This window comes from Halichoerus grypus, chromosome 2 (genome assembly GCF_964656455.1).
Source record: "Halichoerus grypus chromosome 2, mHalGry1.hap1.1, whole genome shotgun sequence".
Lineage (NCBI taxonomy): Eukaryota > Metazoa > Chordata > Mammalia > Carnivora > Phocidae > Halichoerus > Halichoerus grypus.
In genome coordinates, this window is record NC_135713.1 from 66605679 (window position 1) to 66629173 (window position 23495).

General features: G+C 33.7%; 1 protein-coding gene across 1 annotated transcript in view; it reads right to left on the reverse strand.

The window, feature by feature from the left end:
* The window catches only part of WDR36 (WD repeat domain 36), a 38741-nt gene that overhangs the window by 12331 nt on the left and 2915 nt on the right, over window positions 1-23495 (reverse strand). The window contains exons 3-16 of the mRNA XM_036065765.2: window positions 21988-22088; window positions 20436-20553; window positions 18578-18710; window positions 17730-17784; window positions 15783-15915; window positions 15326-15501; window positions 14880-15000; window positions 14107-14172; window positions 12619-12705; window positions 11383-11528; window positions 7995-8109; window positions 7356-7521; window positions 7016-7124; window positions 4913-4992 (exon numbers count right to left, since the gene is read on the reverse strand). Of these exons, the coding sequence (XP_035921658.2) occupies window positions 4913-4992; window positions 7016-7124; window positions 7356-7521; window positions 7995-8109; window positions 11383-11528; window positions 12619-12705; window positions 14107-14172; window positions 14880-15000; window positions 15326-15501; window positions 15783-15915; window positions 17730-17784; window positions 18578-18710; window positions 20436-20553; window positions 21988-22088 (1606 nt within the window). The remainder of the gene's footprint in view (window positions 1-4912; window positions 4993-7015; window positions 7125-7355; window positions 7522-7994; window positions 8110-11382; window positions 11529-12618; window positions 12706-14106; window positions 14173-14879; window positions 15001-15325; window positions 15502-15782; window positions 15916-17729; window positions 17785-18577; window positions 18711-20435; window positions 20554-21987; window positions 22089-23495) is intronic.

The following is a 23495-nucleotide window of genomic DNA, read 5'->3' on the forward strand; positions in this document are numbered from 1 at the left end:
ACAGAAGGTATAGTGAGATTATGGTAGTAGTCATCTAACCCAGCAATAAAGATCTGAACTAGAATGGTGGCGGCAGGAAGTGAAACAAGGTGGATTTAAAGAGCAAAAGAAAGGTCTAACCATTGGCATCTTGCAGAGGAGGCTTCTGACACTGCCTGAGTGAGGATACTTTGTATATTTTAAGAGAGGCATACTGGTTTTAATCACAGCAAACTAGGCATACTGGTTTTAATCACAGCAAACTAGGTTATTCGCTGAAGCCAATACATTATCCATAGGAAAGCACGGGAAAATGACTGAAGTTTAAAATCCACATTAAGGGGCACCTGGGTGGTTAAGCATCTGACTCTTGATTTGGCTCAGGTCATGATCTCAGGGTCGTGAGATGGAGTTCCGTGACAGGCTCCATGCTGATTCTCTCTCTCTCTCTCTCTCCCTCTCCCTCTGCCCCTCCCTCTGCTCTCCTTCTCTCAAATCTCTCTTAAAAAAAAAAAAAAAATCCACATTAAATAAATTATTCCAAGAAAATAAAATAATAGCAGTTAACACTTTTTAGTGCTCCATGCTAGGAAGTACCCTGAGTACTTGAGTCTACTTAATTTAATCCTCGCAACCCTCTGAGGCAGATCTGTCCTTACTACACAGATCAGAAAAATGAGGTCCAGAAGATTTAAAAACTTGCTCAAGGTAAAAAGCAACTGAGCCAAGCATTGTCACCCAAGCAGTCTGAACTCTTAATCACTATAATTTCAGCAAAACCACTGCTGAAACTAAAGATACAATAAACAGCTCAATAGCATATACAGACCCAGAAGATGCCTACAGTGGTGATTCATGGAATACACTCTAAGCAGCTCAAATGTAAATGAAGACTGTCCAGTGGCAACATTAAGTGACTTGTTCATGATAAAATCTCTTTCTCAATTTGTTCAGAGTGATTAAAAATGTAACCTTTAAATAATGAATGCAAGATAAGAAAACAAGACTAAAATTAGAAGCACTGAAGAGACACAGCAAAGTGTGCTCAGAACAGTGACTGCTGTTTAATTCTTAGTTACAGGGAAACAAAGATGAATAATAACCTGTCTTATTTCTGCTCAACTTTGGAAGCTCACAAGAATGGCTTCTCTTAAGGATCAAGGGGATTTGGGAGGAAAGGAAACACTTGCCAAACACTTATTATATACCAAAGACAGTTAAATTATGTTAATTTACTTAATCCCATCAACCCAGAGCAGAAACATTATCTCAGCGTATACAGATGAAGATTAAACCTAAACACAACAATTTTAGATTTTACCATTTCTTGTGTCTTGATCAATATTCATTAAAAGTTATGTGAGGGTTGAAACTTCCTAACACATTTAGAATCTGTTAAAAAGAGAATCTAATGCCTGAGCAAATTTTTTTTACTTGATACTATAATTATTTTGTCAAATTCATTGTGCAACTTTATTTCCACAGCTGTTGTGTGTGGGCGGATTGGCTGTCCATTATGTAAAAGCATCAAACAGAGAAAGGTGGTTTCCACATTCACAGTGGATTTTACACTGCCACATTAGTTCATGAAGTGTAAGTGTACAGGCTTACTCCCAGACCTAACTACCACATAGTCTTTTGCCAATCCCACAAAATGAAAAGTCCTAGGTAAATTATATTTTTTTTGAGAGAACATTAATAAAATTCCCATTCTATGGGATCAGATTTTCAAGCACAGAGAACTGCATATACAGGTAACATTAAGTAATTTCTTTTTCTTTTTCTTTTTTTTAAAAAGATTTTTATTTATTTATTTGTCAGAGAAGAGAAAGCACAAAGCAGGGGTAGCAGCAGGCAGAGAGGGAGAAGCAGACTCCCCGCTGAGCAGGGAGCCCAACACAGGACTCGATCCCAGGACACTGGGATCGTGACCTGAGCCGAAGGCAGCCGCTTAACCGACTGAGCCACCCAGGCATCCCTCTTTTTCTTTTTAAAGATTTATTTTTAGAGAGAGAAAGAGAATGCGCACCCACGAGTACAGTGGGGGAGAGACAGAAGGTGAGAGATTCTTAAGCAGACTCTGCACTGCTCAATCTCATGACCCTGAGCCAAAACCAAGAGTCAGACGCTTAACTGAATGCACCACCCAGGTACCCCTTAGTAATTTCTGACTATATTCTAAACAAATGCAGTGTCTAGATGTTCAATTTCGAAAGTGATAGAATTACCTTACATAGGTATCTTTAATGAAAAGAACAAAAGAGATGGCTTTGCCTCAGTGAGAAAGTCCAAAACAATGTTCTATTCCAACTATTTTCATGTAATGCTCCACAGAAAGCAGGGGTCAGAGGGTAAGAAAGAACAAAATGCAAAGTTCTACTAAACTATTTACTTTTCTATTTTTCTCACCCCAAAGGGGTTTAATTTGAACTTCTAATAGATTAAAAACAACCAGAAATAAGAGGTGGTAGTGGTAGGGGATGCCAGATAATTTCAGAGATAAAAATTTCAACTCTTGCTTCTCAGAGAATCCCACAAACACAAGAATATTTTCAGCACTTCAAAACACTTTACAGAAAACAGTTCAGAATCTACGCGATTTGTTTTAGATAGGTACTACAATAGATAGATAACACCTGTATGTTGCCACACTCAAAGGTTTGCTCAAAGATAGTTTCACTTTTCAGACTATGTAATAAGTAAATTCATTCTAAATATTTAACATGTTATGTAAATGATGAAACTGTTTACTGAAGAAAGAACTAGTACTATCCAAAGATTGCCCCAGTAATTATGTTTTTAAAAAGAGAGGGAATCAAAAAACCCAACAGTTACCTATGGTCATATGATGAAATACTAATCCTCACATCCTTATTATCCTCTACATCAACAAAATCAATTCATCCTTAGAATGTGACGTAACCAAGCAAAGTTGATTATTGCAACTATTGGGAAATCTGTTTCTTTCTCCTATGCTTATTACAGCAAAATTTCACTTACAAACTAAGCCACCTTGGGTAAATCGCTTCTCTCTGAGCCTCCATTTCCTCATTTGTAAAATAGGACTAGTAATAGTAGTAGTAACTACAGCTATTAGGATATGAAGAAAGATGAAAATAAAAGCATATAAAGTGCCTAGCACTCATGGTAAATGTAAGCTTAGTTGCAATTAGGCAGCAGCAGTTGTGTGATACTGCTTCCCAAGCTTTCTCATTCGCTCTGCCTCATGGCTGAACCAAATAAGCAATTATTTTCTTTATTAAAATATATTTTGGTTCAATCAATTGGTGTGGAAATTATTAATTTTCTTTTAACAATCCCTATGTGTCTCCCAGCATCCCTCTGTATTCACTTAATATTGTCTCAGTGCTCATCTAAAAATAAGATATTGGAGTAGAAAACCTGTCAGATTTAAATCTGTTCAACTTTTTATTGAAGTAAAAAATTTAGCAAAAAAGCTAAGGTTGAGTCAAAGACTGGTGGGCTTTGAATGCTACTTTCAGATCCTAATTCTTCCGTTCCAAAGATAAGTTTACCACTTTTAAAAAATATTTTACCAATTTAGTACTACTGAACATTAACTCATCTCTCCTATCTAATGTGAACTGAAACTAAAAAGGTAAGTGAAAACGGCATTATGCCAACTGTTACTTGTACAACTTCCCTACTGTAAAGAAATTCAATTATAATATTCATTTTTAGAATATAGTGAAAGTTCAAGAAGCAACAGACTACCAATATTTTCATGTAGCCTTCAAAAAAGTTTTTTTTTTTAAATTAAGGAAATACAAACTTTATGTGAAATTTTTAAAGCCAGAAGACACAGCCAACTAATTAGATTTTGTTTTACTATATTTTAAGTGAAAAAGAGATACACCTGTGGACAAAGGTCCCTAGTTATTAGAGCTGGACCCATTAGACACTGTTGCTGCGCATATTCCAAATCTTGCATGTATGCTGGATAGATAGCTGTGCCTCATTCCTATATGAAACTTAAAGGGAAATGAGTACATCAGGGTTTTTCCTTTCTAAAGGTCAAATTGCTTTCAGGTATGAACTTATCAATTCCTGAGAAAAGAGGAAGTACAATTGGACAGAGCTTAATTTAGGAATATTTCAGAGGCTTAAAAAGTGCCATCTTCCTTCTCATTTTCCCCACCTTTCTTTACAGTATGTACCTGTTAAAATGGACACTTCACTGTTCCCATTACTACTTTCATACCCATCTAAGAAATTCCGTTAAGTGATATGATTTTAAACTGTGTCTATTCCTACATAATTTTTAACAACACAGCTAGCTCCCTTGCTCTCTCTCTGTAGGTCTCCACTGTTCAAATTATTTAACAGAAGTAGATAATTTTTCTCTCTAAGTGCTGTTTTTATAACAAGTTCCACTATGAAACAGATTACTGAACACTGCTGAGTTTTACCCAAATCTTAAGAAACATATTTTCATTACTTTAAGGTATCTAAAACATCTTCTTTCAAGAATTATGTTAGAGACAGAAAATACATAATATACACAAACGAAAGTTAAGAGTTTTCAGCCTTTTAACTAAATTCATATGAACAACAAAAAGACACTCAACAGAAGTTTGCAGTTCTAAAGTCTGAACTCTATTTTGTAGTATCAAAAACGTCAAATGAGCTTTCTTAAAGTTTACGCAACTCACTTCTTTATCTCAATTTTGCAGGAACAGAAAACCTAAGAGAGATTGGTTTTCCTTACTACTATCTTTTATAGCACGACTCCCTGCTGTTTAAGAGATCAAAAACACTCCAAGGACAAAATATAGTAAGGTCAGAAAAATCCCCAAATACATGCATATTCACAAGGCACACAACCATTAACTAACTGTAGGTAAAAGTTACAAGTAAAAACAATGACTGACAAATCATCTGACAGAGGTTAGGGATTTAAAAATAAACTCACCACCCAGATGGAAGGTCCCAAGTTCTAACAGAACAATCCATTGAAGCAGTTATTAACCAACGACCATCAGGACTAAAAGCCTTCAAATTAAAAAAAAAAAAAAAAAAAAAAAAAAGAATACATATATAATGTGTGTGTGCTTATTTACCTATATAAGCTTGTGTCTGTATATTTAACAGCTTAAAGAATTTAAGAAATGAAAATAAGATGCAAGCTTCATGAAAAATAAGTCTGAGTAAAATTTAGACTACCTTATGTTATAAAAAAGAAGGTATCACTTTTTACATACCACTGCTTGGATATAGATAAGAATTAAGTTTTTATATGAATTATAAAAAGCTCGAAAAGTTAACAGTATCATCCAATTTTCCATAGGAAAAGATTACTCCACAATCTTCTACACTTAAGAGACAGTTAACAAACTGTTTGACCATAAAACATTTTTAGCATAAAACTGCTATTCTGAGAACATTCCATTAGAAATATTTTGTTAGTCTAATTTCATTTATAAAGTTCTGTGAAAGAAACAAGTTATGTTTCACTGAAGAGTCTATATATTAAACTGACTTTCTAAGAATCCAAAATGATGTAAAGAAGAATGTAAATTCTCTTAAAATATTAAAGTTACTAAAGAATAACTTCTACTTTTACTTGTAGCTTCAGTTAAAAAAACTTTTATAATGATGTTTTATTTCCAAAATATAACTTAAAACTACAATAATCAGAATTTCAAAATAAATTTAAATAATAAACTACTATGCCACCTTAAAGAAGCTATATTTGTTGTCTTGATACAAATAGCTCTCACTTTCCTGTAGCACGTAAGTATTAGAGGCTTAGATCAGATCATATGTGAAAGAAGACCCAAAACAAAAAAATTTTAATTTTTATAATGGTAGATTATTTAGCTAGGAGTCTAAACACACCACAGGGATTATGACCATCCATATTAACAGACGATAATGGGATAAGTAGATTCCAGTCTGTTCACTGGGTTGCAGTGATACAGGGGAAACTCAAATCTTATAGAGTGAATTCAATTTACAGAATAGTGCACAACTTTAACTAAGGATGGGGAAAAATGACTCTGATAGGTAAAGGCATGTTATAAATGCTCTAACTTTACTAAGTAGGAGATATTCCATACACACAAGGTCAAAGTGAGGTTTGAAAAGGAAAGAAATACAAAGAGCAAGCTGACATTGCTTTTAAGAACGCATCAAAAATTTCACCAAAACTACTCCACTCCTGCCCTCATTTCTATAGATGCTATCACAACAAATTCTGTCAATGGGTAGTTCTGTTAATCTCCTATCTGCAGAACAACACAATTTCCTGATCTTTTCCCATTTTTAAGGAAATGGGTAACCACTGCAAATTCTGATTTTTGGTATAAGAACAGATAAATAAATGTAGCTGTTGGAATTGCCAGTGAATAGCTCAGATTTTAATTTTTTCCTGTTTTCAAGTAAATCAAGGTTCTGTAATTGATGAAAAATAACAATATATACTTAATATAGTCCTTAATATACACTTTCCAAATGATCATATCCCACTATATCATATCACATCACATATCCCATTATAATAACACAATATTGTATTACACATCATATCACATATCCCACTATAAGAACATAATAGTAAGCTAAAATACATTTTTATTGATTAAACTCATTTAGAATTAAGAAATACAAACTAAAAATAACACTAAACTAGAATAAACCAGATACCAGATATACATGCAGAAAATCAGAAATGAGTTCTCTCAGCCTAGTTTAATATTAAGTTAAAAATGATACACTTATGTTTCAATAGGTCATTCATTCTCCAAAGTATACTTTAGCCTTATTTGGAGTTTAAGAGAAAAAGATGAACTCTGGGATTTATACTTTAACCTGATGGCAATAACTTCCTGAGAAATATGAAATTTCTTTAACTTCTAAATTTTCTTTAAAAATCTATTCTTTGAAAATTAGTTTCCAAATTATTTGAGTATCTCATATGATAAATTTAATGCTACTAAAAGATAACAGTTTTTTTAACCTAAAATAGAAACAGAAATTAGTCAAGTTTTATTTACACATCAAAAGTTCTTTTTACCAGGTCATTTATTTGGCCTTGGTGTCCAGAAAACTCTCTGACAATCTTCCTAGTTTCAATGTCCAGAACACTAATGGTGAAGTCATCCAAGGCAAGTCCCAGAATGCCACTAGTAAGATAAATACACCAGTTTTAATAAACCAACAAACCTTTAACTAAAATCTGAGTCATTTTAATTTTGCTAATAATCAAGTATACCTGTGGGGAAATTAAGCAAATTTCTGTTCTTTTACATTAAATATCTGATTTTCTCACTTGGTAAATTATGTACTACTCACATTAAGACTTTTACCAAAATCATCAAGAAGAAAATCCATAATCATTAAAGGAAAAACTTTACCTGTCTCTATGTAGCAGCATCATATTTGGAGGTGAATCAAGGCTCATAGAATGGATTAAAATTTTGTTTTTGAAGTTCCAAAACTTGAGTAATCCTTCACTACCAGTTGTAATCGTCAACTGGTTTAATCCATCCACTGCAACACCTCTAACAGATCCTTTATGAGCTTTGAAGCATATGTTAAAAGAAAAAAGAAATAAGAATTGGCACTGCCTCTTTGAACGCTACACAGAGTGATTCCTTTATTTAAATATCTAAGTTCCCACTCTTCAGTTCCCCTAAAATCTTGAAATTAAGCTGGATTCCTATATTGCTCTAGTTAAAAAAAACCCATCAGGTTGATGCCACAAAGGTTAAAATTTTGTTTAGTGCAAGGGGAAGAAAACAAAAATTTTAATTTGTATAATATCTACTTTTGCCTAATCTATCAATAATTTCATTCTCTTTAAGTATTTCAACATGGTGTTTATAGTAGTTGTAATGGCAGTAACTGCCAGATAGGGTTGACAATAACCCACCTACAACCTTAGCAAAAGGCCTGGCACTCAAGAATTTAATAAATGCCAGAGACAGTTATTAGCCTTGTATCTTTCTATATTATTATTTTTTAAGTAAGAAAAAGGAAAAAAAATTCAATACCTTGATCCTCGCCAAAACTTCCTCGATGTATACCAGACTGCATGTTATATACATCTACAGTTCCTGATGAGAGACCAATTACAGCAAAGTTTCCACAAGAAGTTATATCTACTGCCTTAGAAAAAAAAAATTTAAACACAATGATACAGAAAATAACAAGATTTTTACTGTACTTTAATGGTTTCCAAATACCTTTTATCTACTAATTATCTCATTAAAAATAAGAAGCATGCTAAATGAATTGCCTCGTTAATTTTCTTAAACACAATGTAAATATACTTGGGCGTATAAGAACTATCTGCTTGATTCTATTTCCATTCTCTAAGAAGTATAAAGAAATATTATCCAAGAAAATAAAACATAACCAAAGTTAACTCAGTTGAAATGCACAAAGTCAGAAGAATTGTATCTCATCTGGCCTTCAATTTTTTAATTTATTCATAACAGTGCTGAAGTCAAAGTATTCCACTGCCTAATTTCTTTACCTTACCTTATATAATTGCTTCTACAGCTGATATAAAACTGAAAACATATGCATGTCCAAAGAAAAAGCCCAAAATATCTTGATTATACGTACTAGGAAGGGAATACATAAGATATTGCATAGAAAACATTTAGTCTGAAGGAGTTTCTGTAAAATAAACTCATATTTTAATATTAAAGTGTCAGTATTTTATTAAGATGTCTTTTTTCCTATGTTAAAAAGATGAGACTGGCTATGTACTGGGTGATGGCTAGAGAAATCCCTGACTGCAACTGTGTGTCAATCAGATGTCATTCCCTCAAGAGATAATAGAAAAGCCAGGTGAATTTATGCCTAAAGAAACAGATAACTTCTAACACTTGTAAGAAAATATTTAATAGAAGCTATTCAACTGTGCAAAGCAGCATACAACTGATACACCAAGTCAAGAGATATTAACATAGCATTCTCAGAAGTATGTTCCATCACATATATATTTTTCTAAGTAATTATAGCATATTCCTTAAAAAATAAAATATTTTAGGTAGGAAATTATGGACTAATCTTAAAAAGCATCTTATCTTCCTAAGTAGAACACATACACAATCTTACCTATTTTGAATAACTTATAAATATTTATGCTATGTTATGTAGCTATGCTCTCAGGAACTAATGGAGATACTTGGCTGTACCCTTCAAAAAATAAAGGCCCCAAGAATTTGCATTTATTTTAATATGATTTATTATTGTTAATGGGCCTGCTTCTGGCTCCTTTTCTAATTTACTCATTATCTATTACCAAAGATAGCTATTATCAAAAATGAGTAAGCTGAGATAATTACCTTGGAGTAACAAACTGTACTTTAATGCACAGATCTCCAATAAATACTTTTGTTTATTACTTATTGGTTACTGGCTTTGTTCCTAGTAGCTTTTGTTTGCCAAACGATTCGACACCAGTTAAGTATCACTGTATATACATACACTAGATGTTACATGAGTGATCACTATAAGCTGTGAGTTGTGTCCTAGAATGAGTGGTCGCAGGTTCAATTCCAGCTCTTCCATTTACTAGCTTTACTGACCTTAGGCATGTTCTCATTATTACATTAAGCCTCAATTTTATTGTCTATAAAAAGAGGCTAACAGACAATATCATAGGATTGTTGCAAGGATAATATAAAATAATACATGTGAGGCACAGAGCCTGGGAGAGAGTAAGCACACAAAACATGTTAGTTGTAATTATCATTACCACTAATATAATAGCTACTTAAAACTGTGCAGGTAAACTTAAGAAGCTTAAGATAAAATCTCTTACAATTTTGAAAATAGTACAAATGCTTAAAACTGGATTTTTGTACTGTGGAGAATAGAGCATACATACTTACAAAAAACTGTGTAAAAAATAGGATCAAATGTGGAATTATACTTTTAATAATGAGTTAACAGAGGTATTCACTAAGTAAGTATTAAAACTAGTAAGTTCAGCAAAGTTACATGATACAAGATAGGTCTGCAAAAATCAATTCTATTTCAATACGCTAGCAACGAACAATCCAAAACAAAATTAAGGAAAGAACTCCATTTACAATAGCATTAAAAAGAGTAAGATACCAGGAAAAACTTAACCAAAGAAGTATGAGACTTGTACACTGACAACTATAAAGTTATTATAGAATTTAAATTCTATAGAATTAAAGCTCTAAATGGAAAAACATCACAGAAATTAAAGCTCTAAATAAATGGAAAAACATCACATGTTCATTGATCAGAAGTAACATAAAGATGGTAACACTCCTCAAATTGATCTACAGAATCAACAAAACCTGTATCAAAATCCTAGCTGCTTTTATTTCAGAAATTGACAAGCAGATCCTAAAATTCGCATGGAAATGCAAGAGACCAGAATACTTAAAACAATCTTGAAAAAAGAACAAACTTGGGAGGATTCAATCTTTGATTTCAAAATTTAATACAAAGGTACCATAGTCAAGAATCAATGAACATGTGATGTTTTTCCAATTTTGCACATTGTAGTCACCTAGGTTAAGGAAATGGGAGAGGGGAACTGAGAGGATGGGGTTTCTTTTTGAGGTGGTAAGAATGTTTTAAAATTAGACTGATTAGATTTTAGTGTTGACTGCACAATCCTATGAATATATTAAAAATCACTGAACTGTACATTTTAAATGAGAGAATTTTATAGTGTGTGAATTATATCAATAAAACTGTGTTTAAAACAGGAGGAACAATTCTGCAAGCCAATTTTGACATTGCTACTTTACATCTTAAATCTGAACCCAAGAGAAGTAGACTTACATATTTACAAAAGCAAACAAAAACAAAATTTCTTAACAGAAGTAAACTTTTAAGTAAATACTGGCATTTAAAAGCTGTATTTAAGAAAGGCTTAGAATTCAATCAGAATTTCTCTATAAGGCACTTCTCAAGAGACAAACGTAAGAAAAGAAATAAAGGCTTTAAATAACTTCTAGAACATCTATAACTCATTAAAGAGTTAGCTAAATCTTATCCTGTAACAAAAGAAATCAAGAAATAAAAAAAAAAAGAAAACTTAAGATTCACATTCATTGAGTATAGTACTGAATACTCAACATAATTAAGGTAAGAAAGTTCATTGATACATGCTGAACTCATCTTCAAAGGGTATTATTCTGAGTAATCCTATATTAATTTGAAAACTAAAATAATATATACTACATCTGATTAAGCAAAGCTTAACTTATGCCTAAATTAATTCTCTACAGTTGCAAAACTTAACACTATTAGGGAATAATTTCAAAATGTTAAGTTATTTTCTTTCAACCAATATTATCATTAATAAACCTGAGTATAACAAGATTACCAGAGGACAGTTTTACAGAAGAAAATGCTCTTATCAACAAACTCAAGCTCACTTACTGTTGCAGTTATGTCATCCTTCTTCAGCTCTTTTGGCTTGAGAAAGTAAGCACCTATTGTAGATCTCTGATAGTTCCAGGTCGAACAAGATAATTTACCTTGATGGCAAGCAATGATACTATCCCAGTCACTTTCACGAGCTTCCTCTAAAATGTAATAAAAATCATGTATCAAATTATTTTTCATTCCTTCCTTCATTCATTCATTCACCTATTATTTATTAAGCATATAATATTCATGTTTTCATTAAGCACTTAGAGACATGACGGTTTACAGGTAATTCTGGATAGCACTGAGCTTCCAATCTAACAAGAGATTCTAATTAGAAAAAACTAAATAAAGAATACAGTGTCTTATAAAAGCAGTCAGGAAGAGTTTACTAAGAGATTTGAGGACAGAAATAACTGGCTCCCTGAAAGAAGCAGTAAAACAAATAGGAATTAATGGGGGGAGTGGGGAACAGGGGCATAAACAGATCCAAGAGTAACTTGAACAAAATGAAGCACAGCAAGTATTTTCCTAAGAAAGTTGGGAAGCAGGCAAGGCACCTGGGGCCATATAGCACAAAGGATCTTGAAAGCCATGTTAAGGAGAGGAGATTGCATCCTGTAAGTAATAAGGGGCCTCTGAAAGATTTTTAAGCAGGTGAGTGACATGATTCAGATGTTTTAGGAAGATCACTCAGCTCTAAGATAAAAAATAGACAGGAGGGTAGTCAAAATTAAAGTTAAAAAAAAGGGGAAAAAAACATCATCTGGTTGATATAATAACCTTGAAATGGAAATGGTGCCTTATTTCTATGATAGCTTTCACTCAACAATCCCATCACCTATCTACATTTTTCTTAAAATCACTTCTTTGAATCAAATACCACTCAAATGATGTAGCATACTAAGACCTCAGTGCATTTTGATTTTGATTAAATCCATTCTTACCCTTTTAACATTAGTGACTTTCATCATACCAGACATATAATAGAATAAGAAGGGTTACAAAATGAAATACCAAATACTGTTTATTAATAGGTCTTATAAAAACCAAACCCTGAAATTAAAAGGTAACAATTTCAAATTATAAGTAACTCTTTTTTAGTCTTCAATGAGATTTGCATGCACTTGGAGTTACTTCCAAATATTTGCAAAAACATTTTTTAAAATGAAAAAAAAATTTAAAAATAGATATAGGAAAAATAAAAAACAAAGCAGAACTTCTCAAAACATGTATTAAGTTACTTACCAGCTGCAAACTTTGTGATGGGTGGAAGTCTTACTGACATGGCATTCTGAAGTCCTTTACGTTTGACTCTTTTTTTATTTATTAATCCTGGGGATGAGGGAGAGGGGAATACAGCTATGAACCTTTCTTAATGAAAAATGTACATAACAGAAAAGCTACTCCTCGTCACGTAACTATAAAGTTCAAGATATTCCTATTTAAGTCAGGAGCCAAATAAAGATTTTATTACAGTGGTAATTATTTGATCATTTATGAAACTTAATCTATATAATTACATAAAAAAACAAATAACTGAAAAATGAAGGTAAAAATAATCATTTTTTACAGATGATATGATGGTCATACAGTCATTTCAACCAAGAAAAACAATCATTATTCAAATAATCATTTATTGAACCAAATACAGAAACAAAAAAAAACCCGTGAGTTCCTATGATGCAGTAATACCTAATATTATAATTATTTTGTAATTACAATATATTATGTATTCTTATATACTAATTATTAAATATTAAATATTGCAGAGTGGATATATAATGAACAAAGATCACATCCATAATACTAACAAAAAAATATTAGCAAATTATATTAAAATACATAAAATGCCACTGAATAATCTCAAATATGTAGGACCAACAGGAGGAAAGCTAAAAAAAACTTCACTAAGGAACATAAAACACAACTTGAATGAGGAATATAGTATCCCTAGATGTGAAGATAATCTTGAAGACACCAAATCTCTCCAATGAATTTCAAGTATCATTGATACTTGAATGGTGATACTTGGATGGTGATTAAAAAATGATCCAAAAAGGGGAACTTGGGTGGCTCAGTCGGTTAAGCCTTTGGCTGGGGTCATGATCCCACAGTCCTGGGATCAAGCCCCACGTCGGGCTCCCTGCTCAGTGGGGAGCCTGCTTCTCCCTCTCCATCATGCTCTCTCTCTCAAATAAATAAAAATTAAAAAGATCCTAAAACTCATCTGGAAGTATATATATATATGCATGATTAGCCAGGAGAGTAGCTAAAAAGAAGAGTAATTATAAATAAAACTGAAAAACATTTTTGCTTAATATACAAAATGTTTCAAATGCTGGAAATGCTGGGCAAGGATAGAGAATAAAGCAAGCCCTTTTTCCAAAAAGATGGGACACTGCTAACTTTGATGCTTTCTCTAAGGTCCCTTCCATGTTTAAAATCCTGCACTCTATACATGGCTCAAGTGAAATCATCAGTGTCTCCTGGGTGACAGCAGTATGTTTTTACCACCCAAGATGTCTAATTCCTTTCAATAACCTTATAGCAACACCTTATTCACTTCCATAGCAACACTGATCTTAAGAATCTTACTACACTCTACCATACAAGGGTTTTTTAATTTCATCCAAGAGGAAATTTATCAACAAAACTTCCTCTGGTTGTCTCACACTATCTTGAAATGTTTCTTTTGTGACCAGCAGCTTTATTTTCACCTTGCAAGTGACCTACCATGTCCCAAACTCTTGTTAAATTTTTCATGTATTGTGGAAAATGATTGAAGAGTTCCATCTTGACCTGTTGATATAGATAGAAAATACTCAAACTTCATCACAACAGTGGAACATATGAATGACAGATCTTACAAAATTAAATTCTTAAAACCTGAAGTTACAATTTGGGACACTTTCAAAGGAGAGCTGAGGGGCACCTGGGTGGCTCAGTCGGTTAAGCAGCTGCCTTCGGTTCTGGTCATGATTGAGCCCCACATCGGGCTCCTTGCTCAGCGGGGAGCCTGCTTCTCCCTCTGCCTGCCGCTCCCCCTGCTTGTGCTGGCTCTCTCCCCCCACCCTCTATGTCAAATAAATAAATAAAATCTTTTAAAAAAAATTTAAAAAATAAAAAATAAATAAAAGGAGAGCTGGATTGCAACTACTTCATTACCATATTCACCTGCGCATAGAATGTCATTTAGTAAGAGCAAAGGATAAAATGAGGTACTAATAATCTTCAGCAGATTATTAGACTAGCCAAGGGCCACAATTTCAGAATCTGACCATCTGTCTCTGAGAATTAGTAAATAAAATAACACTCTAAATGAAAATAATATCATCTACAATGCTTCCTGAAGTATTCAAAAAGAATCCCTTCATTTCCCCAGATTTCCAAATCACTCTAAGGGATATCTGAATTCGAAAATTCATAAATACCAAACCTAGTAAATATTAAACACCCTGCTCTCAATACTTGCTTGAATAAACGAAAAGTACAAAGCAGAAACTCACTTGCACTAAGAATTTGCTGTCCATTTTGTCCATAATATCTGATTTTGGTAAGAGGAGCGCTATGTCCCATTCTGAATCTCAAAAGCCGACCTTCACCCGTGGGACCATCAAATATCCATATCTGCCAAGAAATAAAAAGAGAAGGTTCTTTTGCAATGTGTTAAGTGATCTGCAAGCAGTCAGACCATCTTCTACATATATCAGGTGGCACCGGGTAGTGCTTGCCAGGCTGCTGACCCTAGAGAGGGGGCCGGGGGAGAGATAAACTGTAACTTTCTCACTTCACTGCAATCATGTAACTTGCTGTGTTCTTTGCTTCATCTATACGTTTACCTTATCCCATTTTTCCTTTCATCTTCTAGGTTCCAGGCTCATACATTAAAACAGGCTTGTAATAAACCCAAAGACAGAAGCCAGGAAAATGGTAACAACAATAATCATAATACCCTCAGAGCATTGTCAGCACCATTTGTGACAAGAAGTGGCTCTCTATGGAGAAACGTCAGCCCGGCAATTGCTGTAGAATGTGCATTTCTCATTTGATTGATTAATTTTTTGTCTTCTAGATCCCAGAGTCCAATATGGCCACATGGGCTTCCAGCTGCCATTATTGGATGACCATCTGTTATCAAAAATAAAATACATTTAAGAAAAACATGCACCATAAAACAACCAAACTTAACAATTCTTCTCTCTACCCTTTTAACCCATAAACATAAAGGTAGAAAAGACTATCCACCAATAATCTATTCATAATCCTTTGGCTATTTGCAATGCAGTATTTCACTCATTTTATTAACTACATTAAATTGTAAGAAAATATCCATTTGGAAAATTTCTGAGTTTCAAAGTAATGCATTTTAAATGTTCTTAACACTTTTCAATAAGTAAGTTAAAAGTTACCTGTGCGAAAAGAAATCGAAGTAATAGGTCCCCAGTCTTGACGAAATTTCATTAATGTTTCATCAAATTTAATGTTGTGAATGATAACCTGACCTGACATAAGACCAACAGCAACAACATCCACAGCTGGTGCCTGAAAATTAAATTATTCAGCTTTTTATTTTCTTAATCAAAATAGCTTTAATAATCCTGATGTTATGCATCATTAGTTATGTGTTATCAAAAAAATGGACTATCTTCCTGAGGATGGAAAAAAAACAGTAAGTATTTCCATTCTAGCATACTTTAATTGCTATTTCACGTGTAAGTATTTAGGAATGATGTTTTCAAGTTACTTCCCAGCTTCAAATGTGGTAGCCACCATCAACCTCCTCACCCCTAAAACATAGCTGACACGGTAAGAAAACAGCCATAAAAGGAAAGGAATCTGATATGTGAAGTCACTACAGATCACTGACTGGAAGGAAACAGAAAAGAGAGACAACACTCAGAAAACATAACATATGGGGGTGCCTGGGTGGCTCAGTCGTTAAGCGTCTGCCTTCCGCTCAGGTCATGATCCCAGGGTCCTGGGATCGAGCCCCGCATCGGGCTCCCTGCTCCGCGGGAAGCCTGCTTCTCCCTCTCCCACTCCCCCTGCTTGTGCTCCCTCTCTCGCTGGGTCTCTCTCTGTCAAAATAAAATAAAATAAAATCTTTAAAAAAAAAAGAAAAGAAAACATAACATATGAAGGCTTGCCATATGCATGGCAACATAAAAGGCCAACTACAAAGGAAGTGAAGAATTACTTAAACACGGAAAACAGGAAAAGCCTATAAAACATATTAAAAGGCGAAAAAGTTTTACAATTAGTCTGTTCCAGCTCTAATAATCTATGAATATAATCTTCATTTTATACAATGGTCTTACATATAGGCTCCATAATAAGTTTCTCTATTTTATTTTATTTTTTTATTTTTATTTTTTTTTAAATTTTTATTTATTTATTTGACAGAGAGAGACACAGCGAGAGAGGGAACACAAGGCAGGGGGAGTGGGAGAGGGAGAAGCAGGCTTCCCGTGGAGCAGGGAGCCCGATGTGGGGCTTGATCCCAGGACCCTGGGATCATGACCTGAGCCGAAGGCAGACGCTTAACGACTGAGCCACCCAGGCGCCCAAGTTTCTCTATTTTAGAACAGATCAATGTCCTATACCATTACAGAATGGAATCAGGCTAAACATTTTATTAATTTATCATCAAGTGACTATTATGCATCAGACCCTGGGGAAACTAAAACAAGTATGATTCCTTGTCCTCAAGGGACCTAATCATCAGATACTAAGCATAGCAAAGTTAATGGTAGTGAGAGAGAATGAAAGACTGAATATAAATTGGGCAGGTATAAGCAATATTTAGAAGGACAAGGGTACACTGGAAGTATATGTGTCCAATATATGCATAAGATTCTCCGCAGACATACATTCATTCATTCATATCTGTTCTGCAGACTCATAAAAACAAAAGCAGGTATTTATGGAAGAGTCTAGTTAATGAAATATTAGGATTTGGGTCCCAATTATTCCAAGCTACAACTCTCAACATTCTGACAAATTTCTCTGTATGACCTGCAATCTCCTTTACTAACAACTAACTCATTTCCATCATCCCCACTCTGTACAAAGCACTGGGCTACATGCTTGCAAAATGATTGGTAAACATAATCCCATATTAACTAGATGTTTAGAGCCTAATTCCAGACAAAAAGATTTCTACAAATGTTTATAGGCAAAGGCATTATTATTTGTTTTCAGTTACATTTCCAAAACACTATTTTTTAGGGTAATATTTATAAAAATAAATTAGTTCTATATATTATTGTCTTCAGGCCTAAAAATATGGGTGACCCCTGAAACTGAAAGATCACACTAACTTCATTTCTTCTTTGACTTAATAGAAAAATACTAACCTGCTGAAGAGCTGTTACTCCCATTTTCCATCCCTGAAATGTATATAGTAGTTTACTACAAGAAGAAAAATAGTTGAAAGGTTTTATTTTTTAGGAAAACAAAATCAACTACATATTAAAAAGTGAAATAGTAACAGAAGACATTTAGGTTATAACTCTGCCCCACACTATTCTAAGTACATATATTAACTTATTTAATACTCAAAACAATCCCATGAGGTAGATATTATCACCATTTTTCAGAACCAAAAACTAAGAAACTTAATTACGTGAAACAATTAAGCTAAGGTTATATGGCTAATAATTCAGAGCCCAGACAGACCAATTCTAGATCCTATGCCCGATGCTGCTGGTAATTACTACGCCAACTCTTTAAGAAATTAAAAAAAAAAAAATACATGACTAAAAACCATTTTATATTACAGACTATAACAAAAAACCATCATAGAATGTAGGCAGATCTCTAGAAAAATATTACAGAAGGGAATATAACTATGATACTAATGTTATAGAACTATTGCATGACAATAGTGATGCTGCTCTAAATTTCAGAATCAAGCCACAAATGATAAATAAAAAGTCCTTGAAGAAACAGAGATTCTGAAATTGTTACAACGATATTCAATAAAATATTAAATCACATAGTAAATTCAGTAAGTGGGCACATTTATCATTTACTCAATGATTATCCAAGGGATACTTAATGTACAATAGTGTAAACATCACATAAAGAGCCTCAATAGATAACCTTAGGGGCAGAGAAAATACCTCTCAGTCATTATGCCTGAGCTGAGCACAGAGTGGAGAGTCAATGATATTTAAATTTATATTCTAAATAAAATGCTTACTTGGATTTTACATTCCACAACTGTAGGCTTCCTTGTTCACTGCCGAGAAGTATTTTATTCAAGTAGGTACTTGGGTGCAAAATTGCAGAAATTTTAAATACTGATTTATCAAAAGTCAATTGCAGGTATTCCTCTACAAAAGTCAAAGTTATAAATAACATGTATTTATTTTTCATATACCCATATATTTAGCCCTTTAAGGAAGTCTACCATATCAAAAATTTATGTCCTAATATAAACCAAAGACTTATATACTAACCTATACACATTCTTTGAAAAATTAAACAAAAGTGATGAGGGGCAACTTGTAAATAAAATTTAGACTGCCAAAATTTTCTAAAAGTTCTAATATCAATACTATTAAAAATTTCACTCATTGCTGAGCTGGTTTACAGGAATAAAAAATAGGGATTAAAAAAAAAAGTGTCTCTAGGGATCAGCCTTACTATTTTTATAATTTGACCAAGAGGCAGAGTGAATATTCCAAGTGAAGTGCTTGTACTGAGCTCTCAAATACCTACAGAGATTGATAGACCACTCAAAGATGTAAAAAGTTAAGAGGCAAACCTTGGTGAAACTAAGAATGGTGCTTCTCACACATTTCCACAGAACCTCTACTAGAGGAGAGAAAAAGAACTTACAGCCTTGTGGAGTAGAGAATAGCAAACCCAGCCATTTTTTTGAAATCTTTCCTATATTTAAAATTCTTGTGTGTAAATTTTCTTTTCTACTTCACGGTTCATGCACGATGAAAACAATTTTTCACTAAATTTTCCCCAAAATTTGAGTATCAAAGAAGGTAAATCTCACTTAATTTTTAGTCTCACATACTATGTGATACACTGCTACACATTCCCAGAGATATGTGTACCCACTTTAAAAAGCTAGAAAAAGGTGAAGATCATAAAAATCTTAAATCCTACTTTAAAATATCCTTGCCTCTATTTGTACCTAGAAATCTTAATTATAAGCAACATAAACAGCTCCCTGAAGACACTGGTTCAATGTGCTACTATAACAATAATAAAAAGCTGGCACCAGCAACAAGAGAAAGCCTGCTGAATTTAAGAATCAGATTCTCTAACTTTATTAAAGCCTTTTAACACCCATCTGCACGAGGACTACTTGAGGAATTCTGTTCCCTTTACTTGGGCAAAGACAGAACAAAGAAGGTCTAACTTGAACAAGAACATGGATTAACTCCCAGGAGGGCAATTTTTACTAAAAATAAACATACCTCATAGAACAATGAGTTAATCAAGAGGTAATATAAGCTAAAAAATGTAAACAGATTTAAAAAACATAAATGCTTGAATTCATGGGAGATCCACAGTCTTTTATTGAGGAAAGCTGGGGATATTCTGGGGATAAATTCCCAACCTTTGAGGATAACATAGTCATGGAGACATAGCTCAGTGCTACTGTATAAAAGTACCACAGTTAAAGGACACTGACTCATATTCTTAGAAACAGGATGGATACTTTCCTTCACATTATAGGATCTTAGTTTACTACTATAATCTCCTTTACTGAAAGTTGAAAATACAAACCAAGAACATATACCAAAATTCACTCCACAAAGAAAATAATTAACATGTCATTAAACTTAGAGAACTGCAATGGAAAATATTATTAGCTAATAGAAACACATTAAATAGGTTATAAATAGATCAGCTAGCTGATTAAAATTGCTTATCCGTATCTTACTTAAAACCTTTTGCCTCATGCATGTTAAAGGGTCTAAAATTTTTTCTGACTACATGTGAAACCTCTGATATGGAAGTTGTGTTTATATAGGTTTTTAATTTTAGCTACATATATACTACCCCCCAAGATAATGCAATAAATTGGTTCTTACCTTCCAAATATATGTGCCAAATAATAAGAATGCTGTCAGTATCAACAGAAATAATGTGATCCCCAAAGGGTTGCAAAAGATGGATTTCTGCCTTATGACCCTTAAAGGTGTGTACTACCTACAATGTCAAAGTTCAAAAGAATTTCGTATCATTACTCATTCACCATGTAATATTCATATTAACCAAAAACATGCTAATCATAAAGATGCTCATATTGAGAAATGAGGTCCAGCTTTTGATTATACAAGGTTAGATTAACAACTATCAAGGAACCAGGCATTTTCACCTGCTCCCTCAGCCAGTCCAATAAGGAAACATGGACTAGAAACACAGAAATGAGACCTCTGGGACTCAGCCCCACAACTGAGCTCAGGGAGGACACATACACACAGCTGGGTCCTTCACCCAATCCAACCAGCACAACTCCATGCATCCAAAAAAAGTGGTTATGTTCTAGAAGGCTGACCTCTACAGACTCCATCACCAGCTAGCTTCCAGATGAGATGGGGGACATAGAGCACTTCTTCCTCATAGTTTTCTGTTTTGACAGACACCCTTATCCTTACAGTAGCTACATCCTTCAAGAACTATAGCCCCTTCCCCATGGTTTCAGTTCTCACCAGGCTCCAGAAACACTATTTTTTTTCTTTGGCCTTTTGACCCTAGATTCCTACAGTTAAGTCTCTGATGCCTTGCCACCCTTACTTTCTCTATATATGTATCTTCCAGGGAAAACTATAAACTCAAGTATTTTGCAAAAAAAAAAAAAAGGACATTTTTCCTGACTCTAAAAATCCAAACAAGTCCCATTAAAGAACTCCACAGGTAAACTGCCTTCCTCTGCCACAGAGAGTAATGACAGAGGACTCTGGGAACAAACGTCAGTCGAAGGCAGGCCTTCACAAGTACAGTGATTCAATTACTTGGCTATCTAGGCAGCCCCACTGCCACTTTCTTTTTCATTCTGGACCACTAGAGCCAGGTCATCTCCCAAATTAGTTGTTCCACAACAAATTTAGAAACCAAATGATAGATTAAGAAAAGAAAAGACCCTTCCTTAGCAGTGTAGAAAAGAAAGAATCTAGTTTTTTCTATATAGAAAACATGCACTTGGTTCTTAAAAAAAGGAGTCACGGGCTGAGTTGTTCATAGTGAAAAAGGGATCCACATAAAGCAGTGGTATAAATATGAATCTCCCAGGAAAGCATTTTCAAAGGCATTTTCTAAATCCTGCCCCAACCCAATATACAAAGTAGAGAGCTTAGGAGATGGGGCCCAACTGAACAAGAAAATTTTGACCAGCTGCCCAAATAATTCTGATGTTCATCCATGACAAAGAAAACTGAACTAAAGTACCAGTTTTAACTAATTTTGAGAATTTGATGAAATCAATTTTTCCTCCTCCAGAAAACCACATAAATGTTTACAATAAAAAAAGTACATGTCCAGAGCGTCCCAGATGAAGAATGGCAACAATAAAGTTCCCTCCACTTTTGTGACAATCAACTACTGACTACGAAAGACAAATTAAAATAGTTCAGTGATACAAACCTCTTTATTACGGGCAAATGCAGAGAAAATATTCCCATAAGCAGCAAAGACTAGCCTCCCATCAGCTGCCATACAGCAGATATCCTGTGGAAGAGAGTTACCTAGGTAAAAGGAAATATAAAATTTTAAGATCTTGGCACAGATAGAAACCTCAACATACATGTAACATTTTCATGGCTATAATTTAAAAATATGTAGATATGTGTGTATATACATAAATAAAAGCTGAAAATCAGTATAAATTTAACTTCAATGTTATTTTATACATCTAATACTATCAGACTGAAACTATGAAATCACTTTGACCTTCCCTAAGAGAATTGATGTCTAGTATTTACAGCCATAAAAACATAATCCTAAAGAAATGAAAAGCTTTTTGAGGTTATCTGGAAAAAATCCTCACTTAATATAAAAAACTGGCAGATAGTCATCCACCCTTCATGCAAATGCCTTCAGGAATATCAAGTTCACTAACAACTCTAGCACAATTTTTAAAGTTAATCAAAACCTAGAACCCTTTTTAACTCTATCCTTTGGAAAAACCTCAGAAAAACTCAACATGATACTCTACATTCTGACCCCTACAATGAAAAATATGGTATCTGTTCAGTCTCCGAGGTAAATGTGCCTATCATCTCTAGCCATTTCTCATGTGATATGATTTCTTCACTCCTCTCTATCATGGTCACACTGGCATTTTCTTTTTATTCCATCTTGGGGGCAGGAGATTTAGAAGATAGAGGATTGTTTTAAGTATTTTTCACGCTACATATTCCATTTTAAGATTTCATTTCCCAAATACTGTTTTTATAGGTTTATCATTCACTTTGTATTCAACTTACATTATAGTGCCCTTCTCTTGCCTTCTATAATCTTTAAAAAATTTTTTTATCAGACTAATGAAGTCCTCTGTTTCTGTTACAATGATCATATCTGATGGTAAAATTAGAATCTCTCAGCCCTGGCAAGCCCTTTATTCTGTTAAACAGTTCCCCCCAAAATAAATATTCCTTCCATTGGAAAAAAATATCAAAATGGAGGAAAGGGAAAACTCTTCCTTATAGTAGAAGGAATGATGGAATCAGAAAATCACTATTTGGTAATCATTCTAATAACTGGTTCAGGCAAGAATCATCACTAAATGATAAAAACAACAGGTAAAACTTTGAAGAGTAATAGAATATTGACATAGTCTCAATGGATCTTACCACAAGACACTTATTAATTATAACAGGTAAAACTTTAAAACGGAGCCTCCTGACAAATGTCGCCTTAATAAAATGATCAAAGTTATCACTGCCAGGAACAGAACTAACCAATGGCATGTGCCTGCTAATATGATTCACTGAGAATTCTGCATTATTTCTTTTGTTATTCTTGCCACAGGGCATAACCTGAATCTAATCATGAGGAAACATTAGAAAAAGTCCAATTGAAGGACATTCTATAAAAGAACTAGCCTATACTCTTCAAAAGTGTCAATGCTGTCAAACACAAATTTAAAAAGA